The sequence below is a fragment of the Hippopotamus amphibius genome, chromosome 6 (assembly GCF_030028045.1).
Source record: "Hippopotamus amphibius kiboko isolate mHipAmp2 chromosome 6, mHipAmp2.hap2, whole genome shotgun sequence".
NCBI classification, from domain to species: Eukaryota; Metazoa; Chordata; class Mammalia; order Artiodactyla; family Hippopotamidae; genus Hippopotamus; species Hippopotamus amphibius.
The window spans coordinates 106,335,093-106,359,177 of NC_080191.1; the positions used below are offsets into that span (position 1 = coordinate 106,335,093).

The following is a 24,085-nucleotide window of genomic DNA, read 5'->3' on the forward strand; positions in this document are numbered from 1 at the left end:
TTATCCAAAGCCTGAGCTCTGGTCTCCTTTTATACCAGGAGAACACAGTCCTCCTGTAGACCCTGAAGGCACTGCAAAGTAGTTGGCTAAAGAAATCAGAAATGATGTTATATTTCAGGCTAGCAAGTTGTCCAGAATCCAAAGAGAGAGGTGGTGGGGAGAGAGGGAGAGAAAGAGGAGGGGAAGGAAGGAGGAGGGAAAAGGGGGGAGGGAGGGAAAGGAGAGAGAAAGAAAGATGGGAACAAGAAAGCCAGGCAACCTATAAGAATGCACTTTCATGAGGTCTGTCTATTTTCATCTCAGATCCTGATCATGGAGCTTCCTCCAAAGACCTGATATTAGGATGATATTTTACAAAATGCATTCTATACAAAACTCCTCCACAAAGAAAAAGAGACTCCCACACACGCAGCAGCAGGGCTAGCATGCTACTTTAAGAATTATATACGTCACATTTGCTGGGAATAAAAGGAAAAGCAAATGATAATTTCCAGACTGACCTGGATATAGAAGTTCTTCAGTCAAAGTTTCACAGCAGATGGAATGATTTGGCCTGACAGCGGCACACACTCTTTGCCAGTGTGAAAATGATAACCAGTGACAGAGAGGCGATAATAACTTTGGAAACTGAAAAACTATGAGAGCTAGGGCTTTTTTAACTACTTAAATTAGAAGTATTTTCCTGTGCTGGAATGAGACTGAAATTATGGTGACTCAAACATAGACTAGTACTTTCCAACAACACTTATGAATGCTACAAGTAATCCAGTAATTCATCTTATTGATAATGTACAATTAGGATGCTAAATGATCTGAACACGTTACTTCTCTTACTTTAAGTGCTTTACATATGTTATAATTAAGCAAAGCAAAGTTAAAGTCATACACATAACTAAGGAAAGCTGTGTTAAAATACATGAAATAAAATTGTTCTTGGTACTCAGTTTAATCGCCATAAGAGGCTGTTACTACATACTTTTTACAGATGGTGGGGCTTCCAAACACTGAGCCCATAAGTATAGGAACAGAGCCTGAAATCGGTGTTTAATTCTTTGGACTTGGAGAAGAATCCGTTCTTTTCTCTGCAGAGTGTTTATCATAAATAGAGTTCTCCTCTTCCAAATAAAATATTTAAGCATCAAAATGGTTGTGCTTCTAAAACCATACAGAAGAATGAGCCTCTACTTAGAACCTACCAATAACCATTCAACATTTTTAACACTTTGGAAGACATTTCATTTTTGAACATTTAGGAAGAATATACACCAATGTGGGCTTGCATGTAGCAGGCATTTCTTGAATATTTCTTGAATTTCTTCCATCAAGAAGTTACTTCCATAATGAACCATTCAATTATTTTACAGGTTGCTGGCAAACCCTAACTCTGGGTTTCTCCCCCATATTTTACACCATTGAGCATCCTGAAAATTCATAACACTTTTCACCTTCATAGGAAAAATTAACGTACATTGAGCACACACATACACATTTAAAGGCACTTCTTAAAATTAATTTGTATTGGAGTATAGTTGATTTACAATGTTGTATTAGTTTCATGTGTCCAGCAAAGTGAATCAGTTATACATAGACATACATCCACTCTTTTTTAAAATTCTTTTCCCATATAGGTCATACAGAGTAGTGAGTTGAGTTCCCTGTGCTATACAGTAGGTTGTTATTTAAAGGCACTTTTAAAAATATATATTAACTCTTTAAATCCTGAAATAACCTTATGAGTAAGGTACTATTATATTTACATATAAGGGAACTATGCAAAGGAAATTCATACCTTGCCTGGTTTATAAAATTAGGAAGTGGTAAAGCCAGGATTTAAATCTAGTGGTGTCTGATTTTGAAGTCCATATTTCCTTTGGAACATTATACTGCCTCCTGTATATAGATCCTAAGTTTAACCCTATTCTGGTAACTTTTCCAAAATATTGAGGCCTTCCTTGTTATTACGGGGTGACTTTATTGGCATGGTGACCATATTTTCCGTAGAGAAATGATGATGTATAACCGATAAAGGATTTTAACTCCAGTGTTAGATTAGGTTTAAATTAGTATGACAAAAGTTAATTTCTGGTAATGTAGGGAAAGGAAGAATTCGAGTTGGGACTATCTTGAAATATTCAGGAGGATGGGTATAATAACAGGTTGATATGTTTGCACTAATTTATCGATTGTGATGCTAAGAAACTAACATAGTTCCTTGGACGTTGAGATTTTGGCACAGGGACATTTTGATAGGTCTTAATAGACAAACTAGACATTCTTAGTCTTAATGGGTCAAAATCTTAGTGGGTCAAAGGCCTTCTCGGCCTACCTGCCAGTGTCCGCTAGGCCATTCCTGTTGTTTGACCAACAGCTACTGTGTAGCGCAAAATCCTCACGTCTTTTCTGACTTTGAGATACTTGACCACTCCCCACAGCTCCTGGGAAGTGAAGTCCATCGGCTCACTCGACTTTTTTGCAGAAGAAAACCCATCCCAAGTCTGCAAACACTGGAATTCTGGTGAACAAAGCCTGCTCTCTCTTGACACTCTGGTGATGCTTTTGGGAGGGGAAGGGTCAGCAAGGAAGCTGGGATTAAATACTGTCTGACCAAGAAACCTCATATACCACCCAGCTCTTCTCAGAGGGGCAGCGAGGACTCTGAGCAGAATAGCTGGTTTTCTCTGTGAATTCTTTGTTTCTTGAACGGTCTCAGAATTTCTAATATCTATCTCCCTTAAAAATTAAAGTGGCTAGAGAGCTGGGGTAGTGCTTCAGATTGCCCAGGAAATCCTCAATTACATTTATAACACTTTTTCCAGTACCTTTATTGATATAAATGTCACATTTAATATCCTAAAACTAATTTTAAATGATGGCTTTGGGGGAAGGGACTAATATTCTTATAAAAGCTAACCAGTTTTTTTATTATAGACTTACTTTTGAAATGCATTTGTTATCATATAGTAAAAATAACTGTGAAGCCCTAACTTGATAGCTTATTCTATGAAATTATTAAAACCATTTCATCATACCTACACAACCATACCCCATTATTAAAATAATACAGGGACATCCCTGGCAGTCGGGTGGTTAAGACTCCACCCTTCCAATGCAGGGGACACGAGTTCGATCCCTGGTCAAGGAGCTAAGATCTCACACGCTGTGTGGCGCAACCAAATAAAAAGTAAAATTTTAAAAAATAATAACACAGGTGTGAATGGAGTACAAAATGTTTGTCATAGCCAGAATGGCAGCTAACAGATTAAGTGTGGGTCCAAGGGGTCTATTTTTCATATTATTGAATGTTTTCAAAAGATATTTCTACTCTGATCAAGCCACATGGAATCGAAATGACTATGTCAGAATGTGCCCTGTGGCAAAGTGGCTGCACCAAAGTGCCTGTATCAAAATAGCTGTGTCAACACGGCCAGCTCTGCATGCCCTGCTGATTCAGGATATGCAGACTGTATGTGTATGTGTAAGGAGGAAGCCCCTCCATCCCATTTCTCTCCCATTATATGCTGTGTTGTTTTCTCCAGCCTTGATGCATGCCCTGGTGTTTGGAAACGTGACCGCAATCATACAGAGGATGTATTCCAGATGGTCCCTCTATCACACTAGAACCAAGGATCTGAAGGACTTCATACGTGTCCATCACCTGCCCCAGCAGCTCAAGCAGAGGATGCTTGAATATTTCCAAACAACCTGGTCAGTCAACAATGGAATAGATTCCAATGAGGTAATGTGCATTTCTCATGTTGACATTTTCAGGCAGAAAGCACATATTCTAAGGTAAAAGCAAAGTGATCTAATGCAGGTCTTGAATGTGAACTACACACCTACCAACTTCTTTATCTCTTAATTTTTAATCTCTCATGACCCCAGTAGATCTTCTTTCATCTGCTCGGGCTCATTTTTTCATGATACTACTTTGGATTGGCCAGTGTTTTACAATAACTTTCTACTTTGGTCAATCAGATTGACTTATTTTCATTCCCATTGACCCTCTTTGAAGGAACGAATTCTTATGACAGTTGAATGGTGGAATCATGGAATATTAGATCAATCAAGTTACTGTTTACCTTTAAAAGCAACAAAGGAAAAAATATATATAGGTTTTCAGCAAACATGTTATGTATAGGCTTCCAGAAACACCACAGACCACCACTGTAGAAAAGGTATCCTATAAATCAAGCACCATTCCACCAACCCCCCCAATGAAACCAGTCATCAGTATTTTTTAAGTGATTTTTTTTTTTCCTCTCTTTGGATTATCCTGACAGCAGAGGAAACACTAGAGGGTCCAAATTCTATGTCTTCTATCCTGAGTAGGAGTCTCTGTGAGAAGCAAGTCACAAGGAACTATATGTTTCATTCTAGAGTCTTTTGTTAATTTATTCTATTTCTCCAGACTTATTAAAAGCTGATTATTCAGGAGCACACAACTGGGGTCACAGTCATGATGGAAAAATCTCTGCAGGATTATTTTTTCTTTGACCGCGCTGTGCGGCATGTTTGATTTTAGTTCCCTGACCAGGGATTGAACCTGAGCCCCCTGCAGTGCAAGCCGGAGTCTCAACCACTGGGCTGCCCGAGAATTCCCCCTCCAGGATTATTCATGCGTATATTTCCTCTTCTGTACTCTGGTTGGTCAGACAGTGGGGAAAAGTTCCTGTGGTCTTATAGTCAATCAGTTACGCAAGACTGAACCCCAACTTGATCCCTTCTTTCATCTTCTTTGACAGCTTTTGAAAGACTTTCCAGATGAGCTTCGTTCTGACATCACCATGCACCTGAACAAGGAAATCTTACAGTTGTCCCTTTTTGAGTGTGCCAGCCGGGGCTGCCTCAGGTCTTTGTCTCTACACATCAAAACCTCCTTCTGTGCTCCGGGGGAGTATCTACTGCGTCAAGGAGATGCTTTGCAGGCCATCTACTTTGTGTGCTCGGGCTCCATGGAAGTTCTTAAAGATAGCATGGTGCTGGCAATTCTTGGTAGGTCTGAGTTGAAAAGCTGCATGAAATTTTACTCTGGAACATAAATTAAGGAGATGAAATGGGGGAAAAAACTGACTGAGAGAAGGAAAATTAGGGATGAATATGTGAATTTGAGATATGAGTTTAATTTACCAAATTATTAGTAGTGGTATTTTATTATTATAAAGTGTTGTGCCATATATGGGTTTACACTATGCTGTGTCATATCCAACATGTTTTGATTCCTGTTAAAAATCCAGTGGTATGAATATTATCCCCATTTTACAAGTGAATGAATAGTATCTTGGTTAACTTAATTTGTCCCAAATAACCTAGCAAGAGAATGAAGTTGGGGAAATGTAAATATGTAGGTATTGGGGAAGAGGAGCTCCAACTGTATCTTCCTCTTCCTTCTCCTTCTGCCTGGATTATTTAAAAAGCCATGTGTGGAAAGTCGCTGTTTAATAAACATAATGGAATCAGGAAAAAAAAAGTTCTTTCTGATTCCTAAAGCCAGATTATAAATTATGAAGTAGACTGCCTCTTGGTGAAATAGCTGGTCAGTTTTCAGAGGGCATTTCTGCATTTTTGTGGAGAATCAATTCGGAGAACACTGAAAATTGTTTTAACTGTGCTAGAAATAGCACAAAACTGAGTAGACATTCAGAATAAGCTCTCATAGCAATAATTAACCTAATACTGTCAAGGTGATGATAGGCTTTTTTTACTCTCTCAAAGAAAACTCATAGGACAATTTGTGAAAATTTTGTACCACGAAGTTGACTCCAACTATTTAGATGTAGTTGGTGTTCGTTGAAATGTAAAGGTCAGCTAACAAAAGATGACATGCAAGGTTACTGTAGAAAACTTCCTATCTACAATTTTATATACCTCTTTTAAAAACCACTTTCATTTGTTTGTTTATTTATTTAATCAACTCATACTTCTTGAGGGCTTATAAATGAATCAGGTACTGGTCTAAACAGTATATTTTGAACACTAGTGTAGAACACCGATGTTTAGAATATGTGTTAACCGAAAGTGACTAATGCAGCACTTTTCATTTATTTTTAATTTTTGTATTTAAGAACTTAGTATTTGTGAACAACTTAACCTTTTACAAAATATTCTCACATGTTAAGTTTTCCTAACACGAAGAGAGAGATAAGAGAGGTATTTTCTCATTTTTCCAAAGTCAAAGCTAACCTAGGTCTTCAGACTATATCCAGTGCTCTTTCCACCTTTAAACAGTGCCTTTTATTCTATATGATCATTGTAAGTCTGCAGTCCCTGGATTTTTAGCTAGGAAGCTTCAGGATAGGTTATATTTGGGAAGAGAAAAGAGAACTAATATCGATTGATTCTCTAATGTCAGCTGGGTTTTGTATGTCCATTATCTAAATTAAATCTTGTGACCCTATTAGGTTGCTGGGATTATCCCCAGTTAGAGGTGCAGAGATGGGGTAGTGAGGGGTCACACACCAACATGCTTTCCATTGCTTGCCATTGACTTCCATTTAGCACTTCCCAGAGGAAAGGCAGGGTCGCCTTCCAAAGTTTGGGCTCAGTTCTTGACTGAGAACTACCCCTTACTTAAACATAAGGGGTTTTGTTTTCTCCTTAATAGAAAGGCATGGAATAGCAACTAAGAGAGTGTATTTATCTTCAGCATGGCCAGCTTGTTATATGTGAGTGTGAGACTCCATAGGTATGTGTTTTTCAAGAGGAGAATTTAACACTCTTCCTGCCCACTTCTCAACTCTGTGAAGTTAAAGACCCGTCATTCTGTCATTTTTTTTATTCAAAATTAAAAGTGACAATCATTTTTTAATTTGCTTCGAAAACCTTGCTTTAATCATAAAACATTTTTCTGTGGGTTTCCTTAGTACCACTATAAGTTTTATAGCTTGTCCATTGACACAGTCTGCTTTTAAAAGGGCATTTAGTGCCATTTGCAGCGACATGGATGGACCTAGAGATTGTCATACTGATCGAAGTAAATCAAAGATATGATATCGCTTATATGTGGAATCTAAAAAATTGGTACAAATGAACTTATTTACAAAACAGAAATAGTCACAGATGTAGAACTTACGGACCGGGGGGAAAGGTGGGAGGGGGATAAATTGGAAGATTGGGATTGACATATACACAGTACTATATGTAGAATAGATAACTGATAGGAACCTACTGTATAGCATGAGGAACTCTGCTCAATACTCTGTAATGACCTATGTGGGAATAGAGCTTAAAAAAGAGTGGATATATGTATATGTATAACTGACTCACTTGTACAGCAGAAACTAACACAACATTGTAAATCAACTATACTCTCAAAAATTAATTTAAAAATAAAGTAAATAACATTATAGGACATTTAGTTATTTTTCTAGCAACTTATGGTTCGATATACACGTAAGCAAATTAATGCACCACTTTTAAATGTATATAATGTGGCTTTTTCCATAATTGTGGTGAATTTTTAAATTTGGTAACTAACAACAGTTCTGGGAATGGAATGTGAAGGCATCATCCCTGATATTACGTCACGATAGGTACAAATTTGATGGCCTCTATATAAATACTATTGTTTGTAATACACAATTCCATCGGATTTTCTTATTTTAAAAAATTCTACTAACAACTAAAAGACTTAATTCATTGCCTTGTGCTTCTGGCCCCAATTTCCTCCATAAATTAAGCTTCCTGTAATTAATGTTTTCACATCTTTGCTGCTACCGTATCTCTCTCAAAAGCGCTTTAAATGCACATGACCATCCTAAACACAACTATGTTGTATTAGGACTAAACCCAAACAGAAGTAATACATTATTAATATTTTCTCTCTGTGGTTAACATTATTTCAATGGAGATTGACTATTTTATTTTCCCTATGGTAATATTGTTTTATGGACCAATTTAAATCAATACTATCTTTGATCAACTTCAGCACATGGCTTAAATATAGATATTTAATATATGTTCACTCTGCCAACAAAATGAATTAATACATAATGTCGTAGGGGAAAAGTATCACCAAACAGCTGTCAAGCCATAATCTATTCAAGCAATTGTGTTGTCCAATTGATTCTTGAAGGCATTTTTTAATCTGATGCTTGTGGGGGCAGTTAACCTAGAGGCAGGGATTTGTTCCAGGAATAGAATTGGTTTGCCTTATACACCTTCATTTCATGTCCTGGTAATTGTGTTTTCTCACCAATTTCTGCACTGTGATTTAAAAGAAGACGACAAAGCACCGATAACTGCACTCTTCACAGATGGCATTAGTCTGCCTAGTTATCATTGAACATAAGTTATAGCTCCAACCAGGATGGTTCGCACATGCATCCCATCACCGTTTTTTTGCCCAATGGAAGAATAACCGATTAGCAAATGTCAGTAACAGAATTCTGAGTAATAGAGACTCTAAGGGACCATAAATCTCTTCTTTTAGAAATAAGGAAACTGAAATCTAGTGAATTAAGAAGCTTGGATCTAGGGTCTAAATGTAGATAGTGAGTAATCCACAAAATGGTAAAATTAGTGAGGGTGAGAACCAGGTTCCACACGAGGTCTGGCACACATGTCAGTGGTCCATAGATATCCACTGAATAAATTAATAAACTAGACTTCTTTCTAGGATGCCAAGTTTAGCAAGATACTGGGTCACTGTGGCCGAAATCACCATACTGTGGCCACCCAAGGTATGAAAGTTTGATGACCCTAAAGTTTTTCCAAACACCAGTTGCTTAACAGAAAATGTGAATTCTCATCGTGGCAACTTGGTGCATCATGGTAAATTCTGCTCAGATATACAAAATTTGAAAATTTGCTGTATTCAAGCCATCCTGGCTATATTTACATCTTGCATCAGTGCCCAACTTTGAGTTTTTGTGCAGCAATTTAGATTTCTAACAAAGCGTGCAAGAAAAAAATTTTCCAAGGTTAGCAGTTGTTAGTGCCAACAATAAATCAAACGAATTCTTCAGCACCATGTGGCTGTTTATTCTCTTAGTGTCTATAAATATAGATTTTAGTCTTTTTTCTTCTGCCAAATAGGCTCAATTTCAAGGTTTTAATGCAAAGATAATACCTAGAAATAATTCAATAATTTAAAATTTTTGATCTACCACAAATATTTATGAATATCTCAGGTATTTGTGGCTACATTGGCACATATCCTTTTACTGTCAAGTTCAATAAAACAGACTTTTATTGAAGCCTGCTGTATGCCACAGACTTTGCTCCCAGAAATTCTAGGCACAATAAAAAATAAAAATTTTGAAGTTAAAAAATGAATCGAATAACGAATGGATGGAGCAGTTTGTTCTATAACATTCCAAAGATACAATTTGCTTGGTGGTTTTTGGTGGTCAGTTGTTGGTTGTTGGTTCCCTACGAAATGGAACAAAGTGGCGATAAAAATTAATGTCCAGGCATGATGATATCTGAGGACAGAGCAAAGACAAAACAGAAATTCCTAAGGTGTAGCCTTGAACCCAATGCCAGCGTCCTTTGTGAACTGGGTCGTATTACCTCAGCTTTTAACCTAGTTTGTCTGAGAACTGAATGGATTTTCTTGCAGATTTCTCCCGTGGATGCTGAGTTAATTCATGGCTCAGTATAAAATAAAACTGAAGCTATAATCAGCTCTTTGATAGTAATTACAGTTGTGCTCACCTTCCCGCAAGGTTAAACTGATTCAAAGCAATTTTAAGATTTTAAAGATTCAAATAACTTGTCCAATATTATCGAAACAGCAAACTTGAGGAAGCGAGCTAGTTCCCAGGCAGCTGAATTGCAGCCTCAGACTGATCGGCAGAGGGGTTACAGACAAAAGATCATAGGTACTGGTTGTGGGGTGGGGCACAGAAAATGTGAGTAGAGTAGTGTTAGACCCTCTCTCCCCTCAGTGGAGGAGCTCATAGTTTTTATGTATTCACTCTCTTTTTTGCTGGAGAAAATGGGATTTTTACACTGTCACAAAGCATTAAAACTATGACTTGTATTTTGCATTTTTAGGTAGCGGATTTCACTGTCCGTAATGCCCAGAAGTTACCTCTGCCTCTCAACTCTCCCCCTCCACACCCCCTCCTGTCTTGTAGACATGTTCAGAGATACATAAAACAACCCGAGTATATTAGAAAGCGGATGGTGGTGCTTATATTATTGTCTAAAGTGCTAGAATCAAAATGATTAGTATACCTCTTGATGGCCTTAGCTCAAAATCTTGGATCATTTTTACAGTCAGAAAACCTGAGCCACTATTATTTCCCTCTAATGGTTAAAGCAACTGTGACCAGAAATGTCAACAGCTTTGTCTAAAGTCATTTACTGAATCCTGTGAGGGACCCGTGTGGAGCGCATGGGTGACCTATGATTTCTAACTCTCGGTCTCCTAGATTTCATTCTCTAGACCCGTTTTCTCAACTGGGGACAGTTTTGATTGCCAGGGGACACTGAGCAATGTCTGCAGATATTTTGGGTTGCCATCTCTGGGGGTGGGTGATGTGAGAGGCTGCTAGACATTCTACCCTGTACAGAATACTCCCCCCGCCAGCAAAGAATGATCAGGCCCCAAATCTCAACACTGCTGAGGCTGAGAAACCCTGCCCCAGATAAAGAAATTACTCTTTCAGGGTAATTTCAGAGAAATGAAGCCTATAAATCAAATGAAGTTGCCAGCTTGCTTTTCTTTAAAGCGTCATGTCTCTTTTTTTTTCACTGTTTCAAGGGAAAGGGGATTTAATTGGAGCCAATCTATCAATTAAAGACCAAGTGATTAAGACCAACGCAGACGTGAAGGCTCTAACCTACTGTGATCTGCAGTGCATCATCCTCAAAGGACTCTTTGAAGTGCTGGACCTTTACCCAGAATATGCTCACAAATTTGTGGAAGACATTCAGCACGACCTCACATACAACCTTCGAGAAGGTCACGAGAGTGATGTAAGTCTCACTTCTAATTAGTGCTGAGGTCCAAACACATGGGGCCTGGAGATCATTTATATGAGGAAAGGCACATGTCCTGACCTCACTTCAAAATTCTCTGAACAGATACGGTAGCACAGTTCCGTCACTAATTGAGCAATTAGATAATTAGCTAGAAGGCAAACCTGGAGTTTGTTATCAACATTTTAGGGAAGATTTATTTAGGGGGGCCTTCTCTTCATTCAGTTTCTTTCTTGTTTATTTTCATGTGCTTATAGCCAGAGTCGATTTCAGGGACATATCGTGTTTAGCTAGAGATGTGTGATTTCTCCCAAACTGAAAAATTTCCAGAAAGAGAATATGGTTCAGAGTCTGCTGTGTGTGTAATTATTCACTACTCCACTGGCTTGACATGCATTTTGCTTAAGGATATCTTTTTTATTTGTTAACCAGTACTCAAAACAGTCTATCTTAACATGACTAAATATGCATGGAAGGATTCAAGCCAAAGATTGTCACATTGATTTCTGAAATTATATGTTTGCTGCATGTTTCCGTTTACACAAACAGCTTTCCTGTCAAAATATGTACCAAACTGCATCCTGTGATTAAGCTGCCCGTGAACATGACTTCATTAGATGTATCAGAGAGACAAATGATTTAATAGGAATGATTGTTGGAAGGCAAGCCAGAGCATGGACACAGAGCATCCTCTGTGAACAGAAGCCTTGATCTGCTGCCTTGAGCTTTGTCCCAGATATCTGCTATACTTGATTTTTTTCGTAAGGATTTAAGAAGCGAAGCTCTTGTTTTGACTAACTCATATTGTGCAGACATTTTGTTTGTCATCAATGTTCTCCACTTGGAAAGGTAAAGAAAGAATCCACATTGTGTATGGCTTCATCTTGGTTGAGGATATCAAATGGCTGTCCGTACGCAGATGCTTTCTGACATTCAAGATTACTGGTTTGGAATGAGTGCTTCTCTCCATTGATGATGCATACAGCAAAGGAAGTGTCAATATTTACAGTGAACCTATTTGTGCTAAGTACTCTGCGTAAAACATCTCACGTAGTGCTTAAAGCGACGGTTGAAGGTGTCAGTCGGGTTTTACGGGGCAGAAAACAGATGCAGAAGGGTTAAGTACCATGTGTGATCACACAAACCCGTAGGTGGCAGGGACGGAGTATGTGCACAGGTGCCTGTCACTTAAAAATCTGTACACTCGTAGTTATGTTTTCTTCTTTGAGGACACTTAGTTCTTGTCTTCCCTTTCAATATATTGAGTTTTATGACTATAGTTGCCTTTCATGCTCCCCGCGACAGTGTAATGTGACAATTTTTGAAGAGCGGAGGTGACTTAAGGGGTAGAAACCACCAAAAGGGGAAAAAGAAATGAGGGAAGAGAGAAGTAGCCAGCATTCCTCAGCATGGACAAATGGAAAATATGGGATTTCAACCCCTAGTTTCTTTTTATTTGGTTACTTTTAAGGATTCTCACCTTTAATCCTTTTTTAATCTCTTCTTCTCTTTGCTGAAACATTAATCACAGTGATTTTAAAACCCCAGTGTCTGAATTGCCAGTGAGACTATTTTTTGTGTGTGTGTGTTTAACATATTCATCTGTGTGTGTGTGTGTGTGTGTGTGTGTGTGTGTGTGTGTGTACATCTTTATTGGAGTATAGTTGCTTTACAGTGTTAATCTGTTATTTCTCTTGGTTTGGGTTTTTTTTTTTTGGTCATTTGACCCTCCCCCCACCCCTTGTTTTTTATGGATATCATGATTTTGCTTCATTGTAGATGTTGTTTATGAAAAAGTGTTCATATTATTTCCTTCAAATAGGGTTATGTTTTCTTTTGGTACTTCTTTAGAGTACTAGCAAATCACTTTCATCCTGTCCACGGTTCCTTTTCAGCTTTGTTAAGCCAATCTGTCTCAGTTTTGCCCCTAACTCTGGTGGTACAGCTCTCACTCCTAAGACATGGTTCTTTCAGGATCTCGGCTAAAATCCTTGAACGTTCACCGAGGTGCCTCCCATGTGGCAAGGCCTTGAATTCCATCCTGCATCTCCTGAGCACCACGTAGTTACTGAAATCATCTTGTTTCTTGGAGCCCTGCCCTGTGCAGGCTCAAGTGGGGAGCTGGCTGAGGCTTTAAGAGCCACGTTGACGCGGTTACCTCCTCTCTGGGGTTTACTCCTCAAATCCCTGGTAGTTTGGTTCACCTGAACGTCCTCCTCCTGGAAGACTGCTCCTTTCTCTTCTGCTCTATTCCACCTCACAGTGAAACAGCAGATTCCCTCAGGAGAACAGCTGGATAAAGGTGGTCCTCACACCGGTGGGCTTCCCTTTTCCCAGGGACCACAGCCCTTCAAACAGTGCTTTCAAACAGTTAGTTTAAGTATTTTGTCCAGCTTTATAATTAATTTTAGTTCAGTATAAGCTATTTCATTATAGCTGGAACCCAAAGTCTTGCTTCTTTACAGAGGGCTCCTCCCAAGCTGCATTTTTAAGGGCAAATGGGAGCTGGAGCTTACCTCTGAGACCTTTATTGCTTTGTATTGCCTCATCTTGTATCACTCAAAACTTCTATTTACATCATATCCAAGGTCCTGGGATGCTATGCCTTCTAAAGGTAAATTTGGACCACCATGTCCCATAATTTCATACCCCAGGGGAGAAGTCTTGTGCTGTTTCTAAGGATACTGTGCCTTTGGGGAGAGCTTATATTCGGACGATTACCTGTGGTCATGAATTCCTACTCTCTGCTCTGCAACTCTGGTGTCAGACCAATATAGACCCAGCCCGTCACCTTAATTCCCACGCATACGCAAACAAAAATATCCAATCACATAGGGTTTCCAGAGGGTTGAAGCCTTCGTGGAAGGTTGGTCAGTGAGTTCTAGAAGGATGAATATTTGCATAATGGAAGTGCAAACAGTGTAAATGTAACTTCACTCCATATCCTTATTCTTGAAACTCCTTGGCTGCCCTTCCTGTTGTCCAGCCCTTTATTTTGCTCTCCCCTTCTCCCCTCTCTTCATCCTCTCCCTCCAACCCCAGATTCCCCATTGTTTCTGATGCATATCAGCTTAACTCTCTCTCTCTCTGATTGGTTTGTGTCTTGCTAATTTCCTTCTGGATATTACCTTCTATCCCAAGTAGCTCATGAACTATCAGGTGACACAGAGGGTTACCAGACATCTGGGTAAAGAGCAGACTGATCATCAACCCATTTTGAAATAAAGACCAAAAAACGCATTTTAGGAAATAGTAAAGGGACTTCCTAGGTGGCGCAGTGGTTAAGAATCTGCCTGCTAATGCAGGGGACACCGGTTCAATCCCTGTTCCAAGAAGATCCCACGTGCCATGGAGCAACTAAGCCCGTGCGCCACAACTATTGAGCCCATGTGCCACCAACTACTGAAGCCCAAGCACCTAGAGCCTGTGCTCCACAATAAGAGAAGCTACGGCAATGAGAAGCCTGCGCACCACAACAAAGAGTAGCCCCCGCTCACCACAACTAGAGAAAGCCTGCGCACAGCAACAAAGACTCAACACAGCCAATAAATAAATAAATAAATAAATTTATTAAAAAAAAAAGAAATAGTAAAAATTTAGAAGCGATATGTACATGGCAGTAAGATGTGACTCTAGAACTGTGATAAATTAGGTAACTTTAGAATGGCAGCTTATCTGATTCTCATAGGAAAATTTAAATGTATGAAATATTTTCTAATTTTTTGAAAAGGCTAGCTAGCACTGTTTTATGTCCTCAGTGTATTTTCTATGTTTGCCCTTATTTATATCTCCTGGATGGTTCCAATAACGACATAGATTAATTTAGCTATTTCTGCCTATGGAGATGATGAGAAATTTGCTTCATGGCTTCTCAGAGTAAACCCTATAAAATTGATTTTAGCACAGACTCATCTGTTGTTAGTTATGAAATTTAGTTTGCCATAACATAAAAATTTTAAATTTGAGATAGTGATTGAAGAATATCTAAAACATGTTTTCAAAAACAAATAGTGCTAACACACTGAAAATCAGATATTGATATAGGCTATATGTGAATACCCTCTGGGTTTACGTATGGTGGACTCTGACTTGGTGGTGTGCTTGTGGAGCAGCAAATGGCAATGGCTGTTGAAAAAAGGTGATGAATTCTCCAGTTTTACCTCACCAGGATTTACTCAATGAAACCTATTACTTTTTTTGGTCATTTTTTTCATTGAAGTATAGTTGACTTACAATGTTTCAGGTATACAGCAAAGTGATTCGGTTATACATATATACATAGAGTATTCTTTTTCAGATTCTTTTCCATTATAGGTTATTAAAAGATATTGAGTATAGTTCCCTGTTCTGTATAGTAGGTCCTTGTTGTTTCTCTATTTTGTATATAGTAGTGTATATATGTTAATCCCAAACTCCTAATTTATCCCTTCTCCCCCTTCCGCTTTGGTAACCAAAGTTTGTTTTCTGTGTCTGTTAGTCTGTTCCTGTTTTGTAAATAAGTTCATTTGTATCATTTCTTAGATTCCACATATATGTGATATTGTATGATATTTGTCTTTAATTTGGTTCACTTAGTATGATAATCTCTAGGTCCATCCATAGTGCTGCAAATGACATTATTTCATTGTTTTATATGGCTGAGTAGTATCCCATTGCATATATGTACCACATCTTCTTTATCCATTCATCTGCCGATAGACATTTAGGTTGCTTCCATGTCTTGGTTATTACAAATAGTGCTGCAGTGAACATTGGGGTGCATGTATCTTTTTGAATTAGAGTTTTCGTCTTTTCTGGATATATGCCCAGGAGTGGGGTTGCTGGACCATATGGTAATTCTGTTTTTAGTTTTTTAGGGAACCTCCATACTGTCCTTCATAGTGTCTGTACCAATTTACATTCCCACCAGCAGTGTAGGAGGGTTCCCTTTCCTCCACACCCTCTCCAGCATTTATTATTTGTAGACTTTTTGATGGTGGCGATTTTTACCTGTGTGAGGTGATACCTCATTGTAGTTTTTATTTGTATTTCTCTAATAATTAGTGATGTTGAGCATCTTTTCATGTGCCTGTTGGCCATCCGTATGTCTTCTTTAGAGAAATGTCTATTTACGTCTTCTGCCGATTTTTTGATTGGAAACCTATTAAATTTTAAACATGTTGGGTACCCCATTTCCCCCCTCAATTTTCCATTATTTTCATATAATCTGATCATAAAAAAAATAAAGTCTCCTCCTTCAGTCTCCCCACCTCTTTAGTAAAGGGAGAGATATCTCCGAGGGCTCCTGAGGGTCAGTGGCCTCAGGGTGAAGGGCTATGAACTCCTATCTCCACTACAGCACAAGAGGTTACACCAATACTCAGAGAAGGTTTCTGAACAGAGAGAAGGGAGCCTGCGAGCAGCGCCCACTTTCAGCAGCTTTTCTCCACGTTTGATGTATTTGATGGTACATGGGTGGTTTACGGTGCTGATGCTCAGAACCTCAGCCTTCATCACGGTACCCCAAACCCCCCACCAGCACACACTCTCTCTACACACCATGCATCCTATGTCAATAGTGTAGTTACAAAACTGCACACTCCAGAGTCTTGACTCTTGAGCGAAACAAGCATATTTATAGAAATAATTAATGGAAAACTTTCCAGAGTGGTCATGTGCATCAGATAACACCTATATATTAAACACAATTAAATGTAAAAATTTCATGCTAGTGGGAGAGTCACCTTGCTCTCACCAGTCTATGGGGGTTGTGTGTGTGTGTGTGTGTGCGTGTTAGATGCTGAGACATATCTCCCTGACCATGACAAATGAGAAGTGATGTAATGATTCTCCCTGCCTCTATTCTTTTTCTTTAAATTGAGTTATAATTAACAATATTAGATTATATTGAGATATACAACATACTGATTCAGTATTTTTAGATCTTATAAAATGATCATCACAATAAAGCCAGTTATCATCCGGCACCATATGAAGTTGTTACAGTGTTATTGACTGTATTCCCTGTGTGTATGTTACATCCCTGTGACTTATTTATTTTGTAGCCGGAAGGTTTTACCTATTAATCACCTTCGTCTATTTCATTCCACCACCCCCCACCAACCCTCTCCCCTCTGACTACCACCAGTTTGTTTCTGTTTTATTCTGTTTTGCTTATTCTTGTTTTTTAGATTCCACATATAAGTGAAATCATACGGTACTTGTTTGTCTCTGTCTGACATTTCCCTTAGCATAATACTCTCCAGGTTCATCCATGCTGCTGCAAATGCAAAGGTTTTATTATTTTTATGGCTGAGTAATATTCCATTGTATAGTATATCACATCTCCTTTAGCCATTCATATATTGATGGACACCTGAATTGTTTCCATATCTTGGTTATAGCAAGTAGTGCAGCAGTGAGCATAAGGGTATATACACCTTTTCAAATTCGTGTTTTCATTTTCCTCAGATAAATACTCAGAAGTGGAATTGTTGGGTCATATGGTTTTTCTATTTTAAGTTTTTTGAGGAACTTTTATACTGTTTTCTGTAGTGGCTACATTAATTTACATTTCCATCAACAGCACACTAGGGTTCCCTTTTCTCCACATTCTCACCAACACCTGCTATTTGTTGTCTCTTTGATGATGGCCATTCCTACGGGTGTGAGGTGATACCTCATTGTGGCTCTGATTTGCTTTTTCCTGATGATTAGTGATGGTGAGCATCTTTTCATGTGCCTGTTAGCCATCTGTATGTATTCTTTGGGAAAATGTCTATTTAGGTCTTCTGCCCATTTTTTTAATTGGGTTGTTTGGGTTTTTGATATTGAGTTGTATGAGTTCTATATACATTTACGTATTAACCTCTTATTGGATATATCATTTACGAGTACCTTCTCCCATTCAGTAGGCTACCGTTTTGCTGTGTTGGTAATTCCCTTTGCTGTGAAAAAGCTTCTTAGTATGATGTAGTCCCATTTGTTTATTCTTGCTTTTGTTTCCATTACCTGAGGAGACAACCAAAAAAATATTGCTAAGATGGATGTCAACTGTTGGTTATTTGAGGTCTTCCGTGGTTCCGAAAAATTTTAGGATTGTTTGTTGTAGTTTTGTGAAAAATGCCATTGGTATTCTGATAGGGATTGCATTGAATCTGCAGATTGCTTTAGGTAGTATGAACACTTTAATGATATGATTCTTCCATTCCGTGAGCACAGTATAATTTTCCATTCGTTTGTGCCATCTTCAGTTTCTTTCCTCAAAGTCTTTGAGGAGATATAAGTCTTTTACCTCCTTGGTTAAATTTATTCCTAAGTATTTTATTCTCTTTGTTGCAATTATAAATGGGATTGTTTGTTTCTCTTTCTGATAGTTTATTAGTGTGTAGAAATGCAATAGATTTCTGTATATTAATTTTGTATCCTACAACTTTACTAAGTCACTTATTAGTTCTAATAGTTGTTTTTTTGGGGGGGAGGGGAGTTCATGTTATCTGTAAATGGTGACAGTTTTACTTTTTCCTCTTTAATTTGGGTGACTTTTTTCTTTTTCCTTGCCTGATTGCTGTAGCTAGGACTTCCAATAATATTGTATATTGAATGAAAGAGATGAAAGTGGGCATTCTTGTCTGTTTATTTTAGAGGAAAAGCTTCCAGCTTTTCACCACTGAGTATGATGTTGGCTGTGGATTTGTCATATATGGTCTTTATGATGTTGAGGTACATTCCCTCTGTACCCACTTTTTTAGTTTTTATCATAAATGCATGTAGAATTTTGTCAATTTTTTTTCTGTACCTGAAGGAGTGGCCTTGTGGGATGTGGGGGCATCCCCTGTGTAGACTGCTTGCACCCGTCCTTGCCTCTGTTCTTAAACCCTTACCACCATCTTTCCTCAAGTCTACAGGAGAAACCTTTTCAAAATATAAATTGGATCATGTCATCCTGCTGCTTAAATTATTTCAATGGATCCTTACCAACTGTTAATAAAATCCTGACTTCTCACCATAACTTTCAAGATTCTCTGCATTCCAACTCCTACCTGTCTTTCAAACCTATCTGATATATCTGATATCATCCTCTGCCCAGCATTACATTCCAAAAAAGTGGCCTGCTTTCCCTTCCTTACACCTGCCAGGCGCCTGCCTGCCTCTCATGCCTCAGGGCCTTTGCATTGCTATTTTTTCTCTTTGCAGTGCTACTCCTCTGGCCTTACTTGACACCTGCCCTGGAGTTTGCCTCTCGCGGTTATTCTCTGTCACATAAGCATGTTTATCTTTTTCACAGCACTTAACAAAATCTTAGTTATTTTAACATATATGCTTTCCTGTTCATCGTCCGTTTCTCCTGCCAGGATGTCTATTTTATGAAGGCTTTGTCCTGTTCTATATATATCTTCAGTGCCTAAATCAGAGCATGGTGCAGAATCAACACAGTATATATTTGATGATTGAATGAATAAATGTCAAAAATTTACTTTGAGACATGGAATCTATATGAAATTTTGAGAAAATGAATTAAGTCCTGAAGACAGCAGCCTATATAACCAGTAAATGGAGTCTAAAATGAAATGTTGTGGGAATTTAGAATTATGTATCTTAGAATTCACAAAAGCAAAGAGAGTGTCAATAGCAGGATTTGAAAGAACGAATTAAAAGAACAGCTGAAATGAATGGATACAGAAGATGTGGCATATATATACAATGGAATATTACTCAGCTATAAAAAGGGATGAGATGGAGCTATATGTAATGAGGTGGATAGAAGTACAATCTCTCATACATAGTGAAGTAAGTCAGAAAGAGAAGGACAAATATTGTATGCTAACTCACATATACGGAATCTAAAAATGGTACTGATGAACTCAGTGACAAGAACAAGGATGCAGATACAGAGAATGGACTGGAGAACTCGAGGTATGGGAGGGGGCGGGGGGTGAAGGGGAAGCTGAGACGAAGCGAGAGAGTAGCACAGACATATATATACTACCAACTGTAAAAGAGTCAGTGGGAAGTTGTTGTATAACAAAGGGAGTCCAACTCGAGGATGGAAGATGCCTTAGAGGACTGGGGCAGGGAGGGTGGGGGGGACTTGAGGGGGGGGCGTCAAGGAAGAGAGGGAATATGGGGATATGTGTATAAAAACAGTTGATTGAACCTGGTGTACCCCCCAAAAAAAAATAAATAAAAAAAAATTAAAAAAAAGCAAAAAAAAAAAAAAGAACAGCTGAATTGCAAAACAGCTATTTTCCACTTCCCCTAAGTTCAGGACAAGTGGTTTTCAAAAGCCATGGGAGAAATTTAAGCTGAATAAGAGGAAAAAACCTCTTGCTATATAGGTAATGTAATTTCTCCAAGTGGTTTGGTATAGTAGGTTCTGTTAAGATGAAAAAAAAAAAGAAAGAAAGAAAACCTGCCTTCATATCTAAGCTAACCCATATATTTTCTGTAGCAATAGATTAACTATTATAACACGAATACTCCCAGAAAGTAGAGAATCAATACTGTTAAACATCAAATTATTCTGAACTGTTATTCACCTCACTTTTATTGCCCAGGGCATGAGGTCACAAACTTTTTGGATGAAACGAACATGTGGAAGACTCCAGGGTCTAGTAGGGCAGCTTATCTATGGTTATAAAATATCTTTTCAGAACGTAATACACAGATCTGTTGCCCTAAGTGGTAAACTGTGAGGTGTAAGGTCTGTAACATGTATGATGGGCAAGCGCTTCTCTTATTTCTTACTCAGCATTGGCCTGAGTGGCTTCTGAATATGAATTTGTGTTTCTAGTTGGGTATGGACCCCATGTCTTTAGTACTCAAAGGTGAATCTTTATTTCCAGTTTTATGTTTTCAGAAGGCAGCCCTATCTCAAATGCAAATGTCATTGGAAGAAGCATCTAACTCCCAGGCACTATTGAGTTACATTCACTTGGACCCTTTGGCACTAGACAATTTCTTTTGTAATTAAGCTGTACTGTATCCATGAGGTTCGGCTCCTTGCTTCTTCCCTTAGATAAAAACAAGCCTGAATGGGTCTTTCAAGTGAAGTCTGTGATTTGGCAATATCTCTTGCTTCCTATGTAACTATATTAGAATGTATTTCAACACTATACTGAAAAGAGAGTTATTTCCAAAGGAGGGACTTGGTTTAAATTTAGTCCCTAGTTCAGTCTGAAATAAGATTGGGCTGCTTGGAAGCAATTTTCTTGAAAATGATTTACGGAATACTAATAATTTAAAAAATCATACCTGACAGCCCAGATACTTAGCTCTTCAAGAGTAGCCTGTGAGTAGGTGCGCATCTGCTAGCACAGCCTTGTGTAATAAGAGAACGTAATTAATTCTGCAGCTTTCTGAGATAATTGCTCTTAGAAAATTGCATATTGAAGGGCTCACATGGCATTTCACCACGTCAGCTTTCCTTGCCATCCCAGGCTCAACAAGTGTTTTGTCGGCTGTGTATTTTAAAGTACTCCCCTTTAAGGAGCAAAACTACTTCCTTTGTGAATGGTTTTACCTACCCTACACTTTCATGGTGCTGAAGACAGTGTCAGATACACTGAGGAAAGCTCAGTACATAATGGTCTGAAAATTTTACTTGCATCCAGTATATATTTTACATTCTGAAACACTCAGACAGGTGTTTTCCAGTGGATTCAGAAGTTGCAGCAAGCATAGTGCCTTGAAGGAAGAGACTGTATTTCAGTTAGTGTCCTCAGAGCTAGTATTGTGCATATGCCTCGTGGCGTTGAGTACATGAAGATTGCTGTTGAATTCCTCTGCCCCCTCCCCCAGCTGTGCAGCATGTGGGATCTTAGTTCCCTGACCAGGGATCGAACCCCCATCTCCTGCATTGGAAGCTCAGAGTCTTAAACACTGGACCACCAGGGAAGTCTGCTGCTGAATAGCTTACATGTATTAACCCATCCTACCAGCTATGGCTGCAGTACAATGTCCCTAGTGTCCTCTTCTCTTCTTAGTGGTTGCTATGCTTACTGCTTCATTCCCTCCACTATTATCAGTCTTGTCCCCACCTTTTCCCCCTTTAAAGGAGATCTTGGGGAGGACTGGACTCCACTGGACTCTAAGTTTACACTCCCCTCTACCCCTGAAGTTTTGTTCCTCCTGCTTGGATCCCAGCCTCAGAGAGATGAAGGCTTTATAACTTCCAAATGCTGTAAATCCTTTCTTGAACTACAGATTTTTTTTTTTTTTTTTGAGCTGCATTGGATCTTCATTGTGGTGCATGGGCTTCTCATTGCGGTGGCTTCTCTTGTTGCAGAGCATAGGCTCTAGGCCTGTGAGCTTCAGTAGTTGAGGCGCTTGGGCTCAGTAGTTGTGGCACATGGGCTTAGTTGCTCTGCGGCATGTGGGATCTTCCCAGACCAGGGATTGAACCCATGTCCCCTGCATTGGCAGGTGGATTCTTAACCACTGCACCACCCAGGAAGTCCCTACAGACTGATTCTTTTTGAAATTTTTATTTTAGGACAGAGTTAGTGCTGGGCATTGGCAAAAATTCTCAGGCTTCTCATAGTGCAGCCTGAGAAGCCTGGCAAGTTTTAGGGCAGTTTAGAATGAGGACATCCACTGTGAGTAACGGAAATCCAACTCAATTATATATGCTCATGTAACTTACCACCAGAAACAAGAAACAGACATGTCCATCCCTCCAGAAAGTTCCATCGTGCCCGTTCCCGGCCAATCTTCCCACCCCCACTGTCTGATTTCTATCAATGTCAATTAGTTTTGCTAGTATTTTGGTGTCATAGAAATGGAACCATTCAGTGTGTACCCTTCTGAATCTGACTTCTTTTGCTTATTAACCTAATGTTTTTGAGATTACATCCATGTTGTTGAGTATGTCAGAAGTTCTTTTTCATTGCTAAATATTCCATTTTATTGATATACAATTTTAAAATCCATTCTCCTGTTGATGGATTTTGGGTTGTTTCCAGTTTGGGACTGTTATGAATAAGGCTGCTTTAAGCATTCTTACCTATGGACTTTTGTGAACATATACTTTCATTTTTCTTGGGTAAATACCTAAGAGTGAAACTGCTGGATCCTAGGGAATTAATTCATCAAGCTGTTCACTTAAGATGTGTGCATTTTATTGTATTTTAATTATATCTTTAAAAACTACTGCAAATGCGGTACTCAGAAATGCAGATATAAAAACAAATTAAAGTATTGTTGGTTTAACTCATCTATTTAAATAAGGCACTAAATGAACAAAAATTTGTATTTTTCATTTCAATAAAACTTGTAAATCAGTGGCCAAAAAAAAAAAAAAAAAAGATGATCTGAGCTTCTGAAAAGTGAAACCATAATGAAAAACACCCTAAGTTCTAAAAAGCAAAAAAAGCAACAACAGAAGCCAAGTGCTATGGACTGAATGTTTGTGCCCCTCCAAAATTCATATGTTGAAACCTAACCCTCATCATTATGGTATTAGGAGGTGGGGGCCTTTGCGGGTGACTAAGTCATGAGCATGGAGCCCCCATGATCGGTATTTGTGCCCTTATGAAGTAGACCCTGAGAGCTCCCTCACTCCTCTTCCGTGTGAGGACATGGTGAGAGGATACCCATATATGAACCAGGAAGGGAGCCCTTCCAGATACAGAACCTGGCAGTGACTTCATCCTGGACTTCCCAGTCTCCAGAACTGTGAGAAATAAATTTCTGTTGTTTTAAAGAAAGAAAGAAAGAAAGAAAGAAAGAAAGAAAGAAAGAAAGAAAGAAAGAAAGAAAGAAAGAAAGAAAGGAAGGAAGGAAGGAAGGAAGGAAGGAAGGAAGGAAGGAAGGAAGGAAGGAAGGAAGGAAGAGAAAGAAAGCCAACTCAAGTCGATAACTAAAGGCAGAGATTTATTGTAAGAATTCCAGGTATCTTATGGGAATAAATAAAATACATACACACACCACATACAGACCTACATGCAGGAATGTCAGGAATTCTTATAATCAGGCTCTCAAGCTTTGTATCTTATTCTATTTTCTCTCCATTTCTTCCTTTTCTTTTCTCTCCATTCTTCTCTCCTTTAGCAGACTGGCCATCTTTCTTTCCTTGTCCAAATGGAAGGAAACTGTGACAGATAGCAGCTCCTCAATTCCAGGAGACAAAAGATTAAGCTTAATTCTCTTAGTTGATTCTATATTCATGTGGAGAGACTGA

General features: G+C 38.7%; 1 protein-coding gene across 1 annotated transcript in view; it reads left to right on the forward strand.

The window, feature by feature from the left end:
- KCNH8 (potassium voltage-gated channel subfamily H member 8) overlaps window positions 1-24,085 on the forward strand; it is a 409,682-nt gene that overhangs the window by 325,440 nt on the left and 60,157 nt on the right. The window contains exons 9-11 of the mRNA XM_057739199.1: window positions 3,537-3,736; window positions 4,743-4,992; window positions 10,709-10,923. Of these exons, the coding sequence (XP_057595182.1) occupies window positions 3,537-3,736; window positions 4,743-4,992; window positions 10,709-10,923 (665 nt within the window). The remainder of the gene's footprint in view (window positions 1-3,536; window positions 3,737-4,742; window positions 4,993-10,708; window positions 10,924-24,085) is intronic.